At 40.7% G+C, this 15,638-nt stretch overlaps 1 protein-coding gene across 28 annotated transcripts in view; it reads right to left on the reverse strand.

Annotated features, from left to right (window-relative positions):
• Positions 1 to 15,638, reverse strand: part of LTBP1 (latent transforming growth factor beta binding protein 1) — a 456,525-nt gene that overhangs the window by 147,283 nt on the left and 293,604 nt on the right. For 15 of the 28 annotated variants that reach the window (XM_068988377.1, XM_068988386.1, XM_068988420.1 and 12 more), the window contains 3 exons: positions 6,554 to 6,721; positions 3,639 to 3,866; positions 1,490 to 1,512 (listed from right to left, as the gene is read on the reverse strand). In XM_068988377.1, coding sequence (XP_068844478.1) covers positions 1,490 to 1,512; positions 3,639 to 3,866; positions 6,554 to 6,721 — 419 coding nt within the window. The remainder of the gene's footprint in view (positions 1 to 1,489; positions 1,513 to 3,638; positions 3,867 to 6,553; positions 6,722 to 15,638) is intronic. The other 13 variants (XM_068988396.1, XM_068988564.1, XM_068988501.1 and 10 more) reach the window with 2 other exon arrangements.

A 15,638-nucleotide genomic window follows, 5' to 3' on the forward strand; every position in this document is an offset into this window, starting at 1 on the left:
CTTCTCCACTTGACAAGTGGGTCCAGCAGAGGAGGCCAGTATTTCCCCACTGATTATAACTGCAGTTTGGTATTCCAAGCCTTCCAAAGCACCTCCCAAGTTCTCTGAGTCTTTCCTGCTCCCCTCAGTGACCTCGTGCTGTCCCCACCCTCCACTGCACCTTTGTGCACATAATTTCTCATCAGTGGATCACCCTGCTTTTTCTTCACTGATCTTTAAGAACATGAGATCTCCACAGAAAGTCAAGACCACGAAGTCCACGGCTGCATTTTCCCCACTGACTCCTCTCTGAACATACACAAGAAAAATTTCAGGCCCTCTTTCAGAGTCTTTATGAAAGTTTCACAAGCTCAACCATAAACAGAGGGGAAGAAAATCAGATAAGATGAGGTTGTCAGGGAGCTGGCTGGACCACTCATGTGCTAAAGGATTCCTCTCACTTATAAACCAGAACTAAATTCAAAATCAACAAAATTGCAAACTACCGTATGTCACTGATCTTTAGAGATGCTCTCCAAGAGCAGCAAATTACCCATGTAAAATATGCAAATCTCTTGTACTTCTTTTGGGGGTCAGTATAAAAACATTTTTCCTTACTGGCTGCTATCACTCTAAAATCATTCCTTCTTTTCTGGATTCTGTCAGCACTTTTAATGTTTGTGTTATTCTATCCCCATACTTATAAACCAAAGATTTTTAAAACCGTTTATAATATTTTACAGAGGTCTATGTCCCCATCTAAAGCCTAATACTGCATTCTTATGAGAGAATGAACACTACACAAATGTGTAAACATACAATAATTACCTAATTTTCATGTTACCAATAAATCTTCAGACAAGGAACAATATTATATAAACAGGACAGAGCTTCAGCAAATGCCAACATTTTCTACTAACAAATCTCACAATTCGGTGTCCCATTTCATGGCCCCCCAAAATGAAAGATTAAAATTTCTCTAAAATTTTAAGGAAGCAATATCCCAGTACTTGATTATCAATTTCAAGGATAAGTTCTGCTCATACTCCAGTTTAAGTCAAACATGCATATCAAATTTTAGTTGAAGTTAGAAGTACATCATTCAGTATATAAATGAACTCTGAGAATAACACAATTACATAAACATGTCAGAACCTTTCTTTCCATTGATGTTCCAGGCCCTAAACCAACTCTCTGAATTTCACTTAAGTCCCTGATTCCCATCAGGCCCATCATTTTCATCTCCCCAGATTTAAGATCCATGACAACAAGCAGATTCATCTGCTTTGGTCTCTACTATTTCCCTAATATTCAGCATAGTGCCAGTCATATAGCAGGCACTTAATAAATGTTTATTGAATGAATGGCTGTTATTCAATGTATTTCCTTAAGTGAAATGATGTATAATAGACATGTTACTATATTTAAGTCTTTAAAAAATCACACATAATCTAGAAGAGAATCACTATGAAGGTAACAAAAGACGACTTGCAAACAATGAATAAATTACCTTCTCAGGAGGTACAGTTGCCACTAAAACCAAAAAAAAAAAAAAGAAGGACATTAGTACAACTCAAGACAGTCTACTATATAATAGTTCAATTTTTAAAAAGCAACAAAAGTTCAGTCTCCAAAAGGATTAAGAATCAAACTAAAGAAAGTGCAGAATTATAGTCAGCTACCACTTTGGAGCATTTTACACATGACTGACAGGGGAAAACGGTATGTCATTCCTCAATTGCAGGAAATCAGGCAGTAGATGGGATGGAGTTCTTTCCAACTCACTAACTGTTAAAGTTATAGGAGGCACCACTTCCTGATACATTGTCTCATGCCTACTCACAATTTTGGAGCACTTGCCATGCCTTAGAAAAGGAACATTTTCATTACAGTTATCCTTAACATAATAAACAATGTTTGAAATGCTTTCTGATATCAATGTTAAAAAAAAAATGCCCCTGTTTCAATAAGAGACCTAAGAAAGGGTGCTACATTCTTGGTGAACACTGATCTTTAATGAAGCCCTGTGAGTGTTTTCAGAAAGATATTCTAACAAGATTACAAAAAAAAAAAAAATCAAATCACAAGCCAGCAAGATTCAATGAGCAATTAACATCACTATGTTGAACAAATCACAGATTACACAATCACCAACATTATTATAGGGTGGTGGTGGTAGTGATTATGCCTTTCCATTTTGAAACACTTCAAAAATCAGTTGTAGAACTAGTCCTCAAATCTTAGGTCAATAATCACAGGGATTCTACTCATGAGTCAACATCTCCATAAACATTAGTATAAGATATGGTAGATGCATTACTCCTAAACGCAATCAGGGTACCAGATTGCTACCGCTGCTGCAACATTCTTGTGGTTAGAAAAAGTCAATAAACCTTCTGTCCTGTCTAATCCACCACCAAGAAACTCTTGAGGCAGAATCTGGACCACAGCCCATTTTCTCCCGCTTATGAAGAGGAGGAGGAATTGCAAACACCTGGCCAACCGTCCAGGAATCAGCTGGCCAGCACTGTCTATCTTAGGTGAGGTCCTACCTTATCTGCCTAACCAAGGAGAAGTGCAGCAAGTCAAAGAGTGGACTTAACTGGGCTACAACACATGAAGGTTCAGAGCCCTGAAGAGAGACCTCTCTTCCCTGCCACGCTCCCAATGCCTCATCTAACTTGAGCCCCTTCTCTCCTCACAAAATCCATAAATGCACACCCTGAATTCCCATCCAGGATCCAAGTGTGAAAGACCAACAGAAGCTTTATTAAAGCCAATACCTATCCCACACAAACTTAAGATTTTTGTTCATCCTATCTGGGGTGAGCACTTCTGTGGTGAAAAAGATATTCAAAGTATTGGACATGCTGGCTTCTATGAAGAGACAAAGATAGATAGTCCTTTCTGAAATGGAACCAATTGTCTCTAGTCTCCTTCTGGAGAAGAAGGCCTTAAGCACCTCCTGGGAAAGATGTGTTCTTGGTTCTATCACATACTCTTTGTATGACATTTGCAAGTCAGTTGCTCTGTCTCCAGTTCTCAAAATGCAAATCAAAGGACTTCACTAGGTGAACTCTCTCCAAAATCCCTTTCAAGGACCCTATCTTCCTTCATTTTGCTGCCCATTATCCCTGACTTCCCTTCTATTTCATGGAAGCTCAGTTGATGCTTCAAGCCTGTGGATTCCACTTTTTAAAGTAAACATATATTTATTAAACAGCTCTCTAGATACAGAAGCGAGTTCTGGCTATTCCCTGAAAAATCTAAAGCACTATCGAGGAGTAAACAGCAAGAAAAAGTAGCCCCCAAACATAAGACAATGTCATTAGATTATCATGGAATACTGTCACAATTGTTCTGGAGCAGTGGGTCTCAATCAGGGGTAATTGTTCCCCCAGGGGACATTTAGTGATACTTGGACATCTTTTTGGTTGTAACAACCAGGAGGGGGAGGGTGCTACTGGCAGTAGAGGTTAGAGGTCAGGGATGTTGCTAAACATCCTGTAATGCCCAGAGCAGCCCCTCATATCAAAGAATTATCCACCCCAAACTGTCAGTAGTGCCGAGGCTGAAGGCCCTATTGTAGAAGTTACATACAGGGAAACCAAAGACACACAAGATAGATGACTAGCTCCACGATCCATTTCCACTCTCACCTTCTGGCTCCACCGCTCCTGGCCCCTGTTCCCGGGAGAAGGTCAGGGCCTCCACTGGTTCTTCCTTGGCTGGGAGAGGTGGAGGATGAGTACTTTTAGCAACAGGTTGAGTGTTCTTTGGCTTGACAAATACAGGTCCTTTACCTACATGGTGATGGATTGGCCTGCGTCTATGAACGCCAGAAACCGTATAACCCATTCCACCAGGACAGATTTCCTTAAAAGCAGCTAGATTTGGGATGGGAAAATATTCCTTTTAAAAATCTAAAAGTGCAAACTTATACAGAGGAAAACAGCATGATGAATATTGCTTAATAAATCATCACTAATTTATAGTTACATTTAAAAACTTAAAGAACAGATGCAAAATGCTCGAATTTCTCTCAAACTTGCATATTTATAGGAAAAAACTCAATTCTTCTAGTTAACATTTCTCCATCTGTTAATTCCTTATCTTACACAATCAGAATCTTATATATAGAGAGAGCACATATTTTATATATCAAATTATATATATTAGCAACAAATTAAGAGATAGTATACATATATTTTATATTTAATATTCTTTATCACACTATGTATTACACATTAAATATATGTAATACATGAGATTTTTAGGTACAGAACATACTATATAGATTATATATATCTATCTCAGAGGAGGGTATAACATCAGTAGAAATCAGACTTTTCACTCTTGCTTTGGTCTAATTTCATTAACTGTTAACCGGGAACTCAGTAACATCTAAATTAAATGACTAGCAAGAAGGTTAAAAAAGAAAAAGCAGTCACTATTGAGTGAAATGAGGTGCTGAAATCATCCTAATTTGATTCCCATTGAAGAAACCAAAGATGAGGAAACCAGGGTGGGGAGTATCAGCTGATAGGCAGAGGTTGGTTAAGAAGAATTGAAAAGGGCAAGTGGTTTTGAAGAAATATTCTCAGGATGGTGAAAACGAAGCCAGTCAAAGACACATGTTAAAAGGATGACAGGTAGAAATGAAGGGAAAAACACCAAGTTAGAATGTAGTTATTTTCAAGGGGAGGGGTGACAAGTGAGCAAAAGCCAGACCACAACCAACTGGTCAAATTATTGTGAGGACAAGGAGATATTCTGCATCCTTAACTGCTATTCCTGCTGGGAAAGTGGTTTTGTACACTTAAAAAATATCAGCCGGGCACATGTGATTTCCTAACCTTCATTGCATAATCACCAGGAATAAGTCAAGGGGGAAGACAAGGGAGGCAAGGCCATGTGTGGCCTGAGGAGGAAAAATCCACCTCATCTCTTTGGTGTTGGTACTGGAGGCAAGTTACCAAATGCAGACAGCAAAGGGCTTACAGTCAACTCCTTCATTTCTACCTTTAAAACTGAAAGTAAAATAAGTCACTTTTCACTTCCACTGAACAAGAGATCTCCTATGAATGTTCTGGACCTAAAATTAGTTCTCAGTAAAAATAAAACTCTAAAATACTCCTTAAAGCATGCTAAAATACTGTTTTTCTAAGGATCACACATTAAATGGTAGAAGCTCATTTTTACGTTCAACTATGAAATACAATTTTCATGTGAAAGAACAGAAGTTTCTAGAAAAAGTTTTTCTATCAAATACTTGAGGTATATGAAATAACTAAACATTACTTTCGTGAAAATCATCTTATAATAAAAAACTGGCTAAGTATCCAAATTTTGTTTTTAATATTATTTTCAAACTCTACTTCATGGGAAAATCTTCCTGTGTTACATTCCCTTTCTTGATTTATGCTTCATGTAAGGGCTACAAAAGCTATCAAAATGGAACTTAAAGAGAAATGGGTCTATGAATTATCAAGATCATTAATTTCACTGATTATTACTTTTTAATACTGAGCAGATCAGACTCCTCAGGAGGCTACTAGGGCCTTCTGGAAATGTCTCAAGTCACGCAGTATACCAAAACATCATCAACATTATACTATCTCTGCCTCACCAGTTCTTTCTGATCCTAGGCAACAACCAAAGTGGCTTGTGATAATTACATTTATATTTAACACTTGTCTGCAACAGTGCAAGTTATAGGCATAAGACATTAAATGTCTCTGTGAGAGTGAACGCACTTCCATAGATGGGAACCACCTTATCAAACAAGAAATCAGGTAGACGTCTTATGCCCACCTCATGTCAGTGAAATAGGTACACCACTCTACATATATATATAATATTATGCCCAGTATTTGCAGGTATGTTTCTTTCTCTTCTATTTAACTCTACTTGATCCTGCATGAGAAGATGGTGATGCCTTGAGATACGTAAGGCACTTAGATAAATTTATGCTTTCAGAGCATTAGGCAATTATGTACTCAGCTGAAGGATAAAGAATCATCACTTCTTATATTCAGTTCCCATCCAGAAGTTCATAGGAGGACCTGCCCTTGAGTTATGAATTTTCATAGCATAAATTCAATTGTGAATATCATTTTCTCCATTTCCACCTGGAGAAATCAAGCATGATGTTCTTGATAGAACCTGACAGGCACCCATTCAATACATGAGTTAAAAGAGTTAACCTACATCAGGTCTAGTGACCATGCAGGCAGTGAACAGCCACTCATCAGAAAAGTGTAAGCCCCACACGGCCTTCCGGTGTCTCCGCACTTTTAAACAGCAGAAACTAGGGACAGCAACTAGGGATAAAAAGCAATGGCTTTTCTTAACATCCAAAAGGAAGTCTAATGTTACACACAAATGGGAAAAGCTCTTTGCATGTAATTTTTTCCACTGATTCAACCTCGTACATTCATGGTCTGTTCAAAAGGATAAAAACACATTGTATTACTAATAAGTGATTTAAAGTCAGAAACCACAAAGAACCCATGCTGTCCAAATCATCCTGTGTGGCCGGGAATGAATGAGCACATGCCGGGGCACGTCTTACCTGTGCCTGGAAGGGGACATTTCTCACAGTGTGGGCCCCAGGCCTTGCCCACACTACAACAGCAGAGCTGCTTGGTGAGGTGCACAGACAGAGGGTGCATACACTGCCTTCCGGAACTGACAAGTCGGTAACACGGCCCTTTCTCTTCCGAGATCACAGGGGTGTCCGCTGCAGCAGAGAGATAAGGCCTGATGTCACCCAAGAAATGACAAAAACCAGTTCGACATTTCACATAAATACTAAAAGGACCCTTAAAGTTTGTATTAGAAGCCATGCTGCTGCTGCTGCTAAGTCACTTCAATCGTGTCGGACTCTGTGCGATCCCATAGACAGCAGCCCGCCAGGCTCCCCATCCCTGGGATTCTCCAGGCAAGAGTACTGGAGTGGGTTGCCATGTCCTTCTCCAATGCCTGAAAGTGAAACGTGAAAGTGAGGTCGCTCAGTCGTGTCCGACTCTTAGTGACCCCATGGACTGCAGCCTACCAGGCTCCTCCATCCATGGGATTTTCCAGGCAAGAGTACTGGAGTGGGGTGCCATTGCCTTCTCCAATTAGAAGCCATACTTCAAGATAAATCTATCTAGATGTAGGGCATTACCCTACCTGATTTAGGGTCAGCTGACCTATTGAGTCTTAGGAGTCAGGATATCAAACGTCCCTGTCGTTGTCTGGCTCCTTCTTCCATTTTAGCTAGTGTTAAAAATCAGGTATATGATCCTTTAATTTGAACTTAAAATTTAAAAATATCAGTTATGTGTGCATGAATGAAAATAAATCATTGCAACCAAAATAAACCTGCCTAAATAAATCTAACTGTCAAAATTACAATTTCATTTGCTGTTTTGTAATTAGCCATAATAGAGTTTATTTTGGGCTTCCCTGGTAGCTCAGCTGGTAAAGAATCCACCTGTAGTGCAGGAGGCCTGGGTTCAATCCCTGGGTTGGGAAGATCCCTTGGAGAAGGAAACAGCTACCCATTCCAGTATTCTGGCCTGTGGAATTCCAAGGACTGTATAGTCCATCGGGTTGCAAAGAGTCACACAGGACTAAGCGACTTTTATACACACACAGAGGTTATTTTAGGATAGCATCTATTGAATAGCCAAGTACCATGGAAAATAAGGTGTTGAACATAATTGATACAAGTCAACTGTTACTCTTCTCACTTGCAGGACAGTGAGAGCCTACAGGGCCTCATCCAGTCTCATTCTAGACCAGCGACCAGAAATCAGAGGCCGAGAGCAGCTTCTGACTGGCACTGCCACACAAGGCCCCCTGTCCAGCCAGAAAGCACGCCAGAGAAGGAACAAATGACATCCTCACACCTCAGAAAACATCTTAAAAAGCACATCAGCCCATATCCATCCAACATCTAAGTCCTAATTTGGATTCGTCTATAAATGTAGATGAGACTTCATTAAATTAACAGCTATGGGGCAAATGAGGTGAATATGAGCGAGAAAGACACATCCCTGTCTTCACAAAGATCACTTTCTAAAGTAAATGTGCATGGAGAATGTTTTTACAGGGCCAATTCCAGGCCAAGTCAACACTGTTGTATACACCAAGCTTGATGGTCACCTCTCAGTTCTTTCTGCTACGTAAAGATGAGCTCTTCTCTATTGCACTATTGGCCAAATGAGGTTTTCCCAATTTGCCTTTCCCTTACCCAATTGCTCTAGCACTTGGAGCTTCCAAATCAACTTCTCTTTTCCCTCAAAGCTGTATATTCATTCTCACAAAAGGACTGACATCTCTGCTACAAGAAACAACCTCACTCTATGAAGGTACTACAGCGCAGTGAAGAGAGCAAGGGTTTTTAGAGCCAGACAGACCTGGGTTCACATAGTAGGCCTACCACTTGCCAGCAGCATAACCCAGGAAAGTGACTTTGACTAACTGCAATGGTTTGTGTGTGCCAAATTGACTGGGCCATGGTAACCCAGATATTGGGTCAAAGACTGGTCTCAATGTTGATGTGAAAGTATTCTGCATATGAGATTAACATTTAAGCCAATAGATTTTGAATCAAGCAGATGACTCTAGAATGTGGGTTGTCCTTATCCAAGCAGTTGAAGTCCTTAGGAGAAAAGACTGATCTCCTCAGAGTTAGAAGACATTTTGCCAGCAGATGACCTTCAAACTCTGGCTGCAACATTCATCCTTCCCTGGGACTCCACTTCCCTGCCAGCCTACACTGACTGAACTGAACTTACTCCTTGGAAGGAAAGTTATGACCAACCTAGACAGCATATGAAAAAGCAGAGACAAAACTTTGTCAACAAAGGTCTGTCAAGTCAAGGCTATGGTTTTTCCAGTGGTCATGTATGGATGTGAGAGTTGGACTATAAAGAAAGCTGAGCACCGAAGAATTGATGCTTTTGAACTGTGGTGTTGGAGAAGACTCTTGCGAGTCCCCTGGACTTCAAGGAGATCCAATCAGTCCATCCTAAAGGAGATCAGTCCTGGGTGTTCATTGGAAGGACTGACGTTGAAGCTGAGACTCCAATACTTTGGCCACCTGATGCAAAGAGCTGACTCATTTGAAAAGGCCCTGATGCTGGGAAAGATTGAGAGCAGGAGGATAAGGGGATGACAGAGGATGAGATGGTTGGATGGCATCACCAACTCAATGGACATGGGTTTGGGTAGACTCTGGGAGTTGGTGATGGACAGGGAGGCCTGGCGTGCTGTGGTTCATGGGGTCACAGAGAGTCGGACATGGCTGAGCGACTGAACTGACTGAACTTCCACAATCATGTGAGCCAATTCCTTCAAAATCCCTTCCCATCCACCCACCCTGCTGGCTCCATACCTCTGGAGAGAATGTTAATACAGCAGCTGAGCTTCAACAACCCCCTGACTTATAAGTAACAAGCTCAATGTATAGACTAGATTTATCATATGCTAAACATTTGGTTCAGAGTAGACACAAAACACATGTCAGCCTCCCTTATTAATAAAACCAGGTATCTCCATCCTCTTAAGGGCATTTGAACACATCTTGATCACTATTTAGTCACAGAATTTCAACCAACCAAAAATATTTGGAAAGAAAGATATGAGTGAACAGGAAGATGGGAGCAGTGGACTGAGGGGAGCCGAGGACACCTTCCTAAGCCTTCAAAACTTAGCTCCTCTAGTAAAGCCAAGTTTGCCCAAAACTACTCAAAATGTGGTAAAAGGGAGACGTTTAAGTCTTTTCTCTTCCTTTTCCTACTCACTTTCTGGAGTCTGTGCCAGTCAGCTGTGAAAAATCAAAGGTCACAGAAGTAAAACAAAATGTAAGAGAATAGTGATTACCTCCAAAAGGATAGTAAATTTCTGAAATGAATGACCATCACTTATACAGCACATATATGTGTATGTGTGTGTCTGTCTGTTTCTATAAGTAGGTTGTATAATCTTAAGAACATATACATAGTTCTAATGTAGTCAGCTCACTGAGGATTTTGCTCCAAAATTTCTCTTCCAAAGTGTTTGGAATTCACAACACATATTTCCATAGAAACAGTGTCGGGTCGACTCACAAGAGCCTATTTTACACACGTGCTATGTGCTTAGTCACCCAGTCATGTCTGACTTTTTGCAACCCGATGGACTATAGCCTGCCAGGCTCCTCTGTCCATGGGATTCTCCAGGCAAGAATACCGGAGTGGATAGCCTTTCCCTTTTCCAGGGGATCTTCCCGACCCAGGGATTGAACCCTGGGTCTCCCGCATTGCAGCTGGATTCTTTTTTGCCATCTGAGCCAACAGAGAAGCCATTTCACATGTGGCAGGGCTTAATGATAATACTAATAGCATTAAGTTCTAGATCCCAAGAACAAGGGCCATTTAAAGCAGAGCAGAGTTTCTCCAAACCCTGGACACTGGGAAATGGTGACACCGGCCGCTTGCACTGACTTATCCATGTTCACTCCCTGTGTCCATTTACCTGCATATCCAGGGCAGTGACACTATCTCAGGTACCATTCCCCTTATGCTCACCCTGGTCTCCTAGCCAAGGCCTCTACTTTGAAGTAGCACATTGGGCCTGCTGCCCAAACTCCCAATCAGAAATTCAGTTTCCAAGGGATTAGTATGTATACTGGTGTGTAAGTGAATGATAAGAGATGGCTGGTTCATTCAAGTGAGCCTCTAGCTGAGACTCCCAGGCACAGCATACACAAGTAAGTAAACTTTCAGACATTTTATCCTATGAAGAATAGCTAATTCCTAGGTATCTTCTCCTGAAAGGTCTCTTTTATAGGTTTTTGTTCTTCCCTCATTTCCTAGCACCAAGATTTTCTATAAGTGCTGGGGTACTGGCGTTCTTTTTCCATGACAGCTTCCAAAGCACTTCAAGTTAGGGGGCGGTCTTTAAGGGAATACGAATCATCGGCTTCCAAAGTCATCAAAACTCAACTGCTGTACTTATTTTTATAAAGATTTTTTTTAACTAATCATTTTGAGGTGTTCTAAATGTACTTCATTTTTTATTAAAAAATTCTATTTACACTTAAAACTCAACTGTTGGTGTGTTGGAACATCAGACCATGTTGCAACCAAACATTTTGCCTCATCCCAAGTACACACAAGCTATTGACTAATAAAAAATCTGCTCCTTTGAAGATGGAAGAAAACCCAGGAGGAAGCCAGTGAAAAGCCTTGGGTTACATACCTAAATTTTACTGATGTTCCTATGATTCAAATTTTCAAAAGTATTAATGCATGCCTCCCTCAGATTTCTAATAGGATGTGATATTTAAAACGGCCTCTATTGTAATACCTAAGTCATCTGTTATTCTTTTATATTTTAAATGACTTAGTGGCAATTTCACTTACTACATTAAACACTTCTATAAACCCAGGAACAATACACTACCTAGAATGATGCAACACTGGTGTTTCTATTGTCTGAGTACTCTCTTTAATCATAGATGGGAAGCCTGGTTGTAAAGGATAATTCATTAATGTTAGTATACTACATTTATTATTTAAAATATGATAAACAGGATTAAACATTCTATTGCATCATAAGGATTTACACTATACTCAAAAAAATAAATAAATAAAATGAGTATTGCCCAAAGATTGCTAAAGGATTGGAGGAAATGGGAAAGAATACTGAGGAGGGATTACAAAGCATGCTGATGGGATCATATATGTCAGTCAGTCAGTCAGTTCAGTCGCTCAGTCGTGTCCCACTCTTTGCAACCCCACAGATTGCAGCACACCAGGCCTCTCTGTCCATCACCATCTTCTAGAGTAAACTCAAACTCACATCCATTGAGTCAGTGACGCCATCCAACCATCTCATCCTCTGTCATCCCCTTCTCATCTCGTCTTCAATCTTTCCCAGCATCAGGGTCTTTTCAAATAAGTCAGTTCTTCACGTCAGGTGGCCAAAGTATTGAAACAGGAATTTCAGCTTCAGCATCAGTCTTTCCAGTGAACATTCAGGACTGATTTCCTTTAGGATGGACTGGTTGGATCTCCTTGCAGTCCAAGGGACTCTCAAGAGTCTTCTCCAACACTACAATTCAAAAGCATCAATTCTTCGGCACTCAGCTTTCTTTATAGTCCAACTCTCACATCCATACATGACTACTGGAAAAACCATAGCCTTGACTAGACAGATCTTTGTTGGCAAAGTAATGTCTCTGCTTTTGAATATGCTGTCTAGGTTGGTCATTACTTCCTTCCAAGGAGAAAACATCTTTTTATTTCATGGCTGCAATCACCATCTGCAATGATTGGAGCCCCCCAAAATAAAGTCTGTCACTGTTTCCACTGTTTCCCCATCTATTTGCCATGAAGTGATGGGACCACATGCCATGATCTTAATTTTCTAAATGCTGAGTTTTAAGCCAACTTTTTCACTCTTCTCCTTCACTTTCATCAAGAGGCTTTTTAGTTCCTCTTCACTTTCTGCCATAAGGGTGGTGTCATCTGCATATCTGAGGTTATTGATAATTCTCCTGCCAATCTTGATTCCAGCTTGTGCTTCTCCCAGCCCAGTGTTTCTCATGATGTACTCTGCATATAAGTTAAATAAGCAGGGTGACAATATACAGCCTTGACGTACTCCTTTCCTATTTGGAACCAGTCTTTTGTTCCATGTCCAGTTCTAACTGTTGCTTCCTGACCTGCATACAGGTTTCTCAAGAGGCAGGTCAGGTGGTCTGGTATTCCCATCTCTTTCAGAATTTTCCACGGTTTCTTGTGATCCACACAGTCAAAGGCTTTGGCATAGTCAATAAAGCAGAAATAGATCTTTTTCTGAAACTCTCTTGCTTTTTTTGGTTAGTATTCTGTGATTGTGGTTTTCAGTTGTCTGCCCTCTGATGGAGAAGGATAAGAGGCTTATGAAAGCTTCCTGAGGAGACAGACTGAGGGGGATACTGGGTCTTGTTCTGATGGGTGGGGCCAGGCTCAGTAAATCCTTAATCCATTTTTCTGTTGCTGGGTGGAGCTCTGTTTCCTCCCTGCTATTTACCTGGGGCCAAACTATGGTGGAGGTAATGAAGATAATGGTGACCTCCCTCAAAAGATCCAAAGCATGTACTGTTACGGTCTATGCTCCCAACCCTGCAGCAGGCCACCACTGACCCACGACTTCACCAGAGACTCCCAGACACCCACAGGCAAGTCTCCTGTGGGGTCACTGTTCCTTTCTCCTGGGTCCTGGTGCATAAGGTTCTGTTGCGCCCTCCAAGAGTCTATTTCCCAGTCCTATGTAAGTTCTGGCAGCTCTATGGTGGGGTTAATGGCGACCTCCTCCAAGAGGACTTATGCCATACCCACACGCAGAGCCCTTGTCCCTGCAGCAGACTGCTGCCAACCCATACTTCCACAGGAAACACTAAACACAGTTCATATATGTAGGAAATCTTAAATATGGGTTTTGCAGATTCTATTTTTTTGCAGGGCACGTTGCTAAGACTAGGGTACACAGATTCAGGTACTCTGTATAGAGGGGAAAACATTTCAGAAGCATAAATCCTACCGCAAATACCACAATCAGTCAGTCAAGAAAACAAGTCTTTTGCTCTTGGCAACAGACATGGGAAAAATCTTCCAAAGTGATAAACATACAGCTCTAAACCCAAGTGTAGTATTGACTCATCACCATATATTCAGTGCTGATGGTGATTCCATTACAAACCACAGTAAGAAGGTATGACACTATGGTTCTCACAGCTTAGCTCCCCAATTATACATTAAACAACTTATGAGTTAATTATAGGGTTGTACAACCAACTCTGTAACACTCTCAAAGGCATGCTGCTCTGATCGATTCAAACATTATTAAACAGACATAAATGAATCTGGTACTTGGAAGAAGCTGAAAACTAGAACAGACTGAGAAGATAGCTAGTCTCTCCTAGTTCGTTTTTACTCCTCCCCCATCCCAACCACCCAGTATCCTTACTCACTTCTTGGAGGAAATTCCACATCAGAGTTTCATGTCTTTAAAGCTTAGAGTCCCAGTGGAATGAGTGTTGGGATGCAGGTGTGGGAATCAGGTAACACTGTTAGGAAGAGTCCAACAGATGACTTACTAAGGAAGTAAGAGCCACTGGGTAAGAGCCTTTTCTGGAAAAGGGCTATTAAAAATCAACTCTGGGAGAATAAAATTTTTAAAAATGACCCTGAGGCCACTGCAGAGGTGGCCTATAATAGCTATAATAACTATAATAGCTAGTTATATAGTGAGACTAAATAGTGGCTCCACTTGAATATATGACTTGCTCCTATCAATTTGGACTAGTTTCCTCTTCCTGATTAAAGGCTCAGCTAGTGGTGTGAGTTTCAAATTTGGGCTCTACCACTTAGAGGCTGTGTTACTTTTGGAAAGATCCTTACTCTCTCTGTGCCTCAATCTTTTCATTTCCCAAATAGGAAGAACAATACAAGCCTCACAGAGATCCTGTAACTATGGTATTTGGTAATCCATACAAAGGACTCATCACAGTGCCTGGCACTTGGTAAGTACACAGTGAAGATTCCTACACTAGTGTCACAGTTTGAGTTGTTACTGCTTTTATCTGGGAGCAAACACTGGGCACAGATCTGTGTAATCTTAAGGCCGTGATGCTATGTGGTCACTAAGTGAGGAAAACTAGGGGTCTAAGCTGAGACAGCCACAGCAGAAGCTGGAGGAAAGGAAAAAGCATAAAACAGATTATGAAGATTTAATGACTTTCTTGAAGACCAAAGGAGATGAGAGAGTCAGGGGTGACAAAGAGGCTCCCAGTCTCACTTCTAGGGAAGAATAATCTTACCATGGACAAAACCACCAGGTCAGGGAAGAAAGCCCATTTTGCTCTCTCTGCCAGAGAGATCTTGGTGGTCATTTACCCAATCAGTTTTACAAAAATGCATCTAGAACTATGAGCTCCAATTCATTAGCCCCTGCCCACATACTGCTCCTTTGATAGAATTTAAATGAGATACTGCTCAACGTTATGTGGCAGCCTGTGAACGGGAGAAGAGGTTAGATGAGAATGGATACATGTATATATGTATGGCTGAGTCCCTTCGCTGTTGACCTGAAACTATCACAACATTGTTAATTAGCTATACTCCGATATAAAATAAACAGTTAAAAAAACTGAAGACAGATACAATTAAAAATTCAATCTCTTTGGCATACCAGCCACCTATGACTAGCATCTATCACCTCAGACAATGTAGATACGGAACATTTCCATCATCACAGAAAGTTCTATTGGATAGCACTGATTTAGCCCAGAAGTCAGAAATCTTTCCCTGTGAAAGACAAGACAAACTTTTTAGGCTCTGTGGTCCATATGGTCTCTATTGCAACTTCTCAGCTCTGCCAACGGCTATTTCACAGCCGTGGATAGTATGTAAGTGAATGGACAGAATGTGTTTCAATAAAACTATTTACAATTACAGACAATGGGGCATATTTGGCCCATGGGCTATTATTTGCCAGTTCCTGATCTAGAACCCTAAATTTAAGGCACGAAACCCAATTCTATAATCTCAAATGTCAAGGATGAGCTACATGATCTTGAAAAGTTACTTAAACTCTCCTGGCTTCGGTTTCCTATTGTGTGAAATAATTCTTATCTC

Source organism: Capricornis sumatraensis, chromosome 1, assembly GCF_032405125.1.
Source record: "Capricornis sumatraensis isolate serow.1 chromosome 1, serow.2, whole genome shotgun sequence".
Taxonomy (NCBI): domain Eukaryota; kingdom Metazoa; phylum Chordata; class Mammalia; order Artiodactyla; family Bovidae; genus Capricornis; species Capricornis sumatraensis.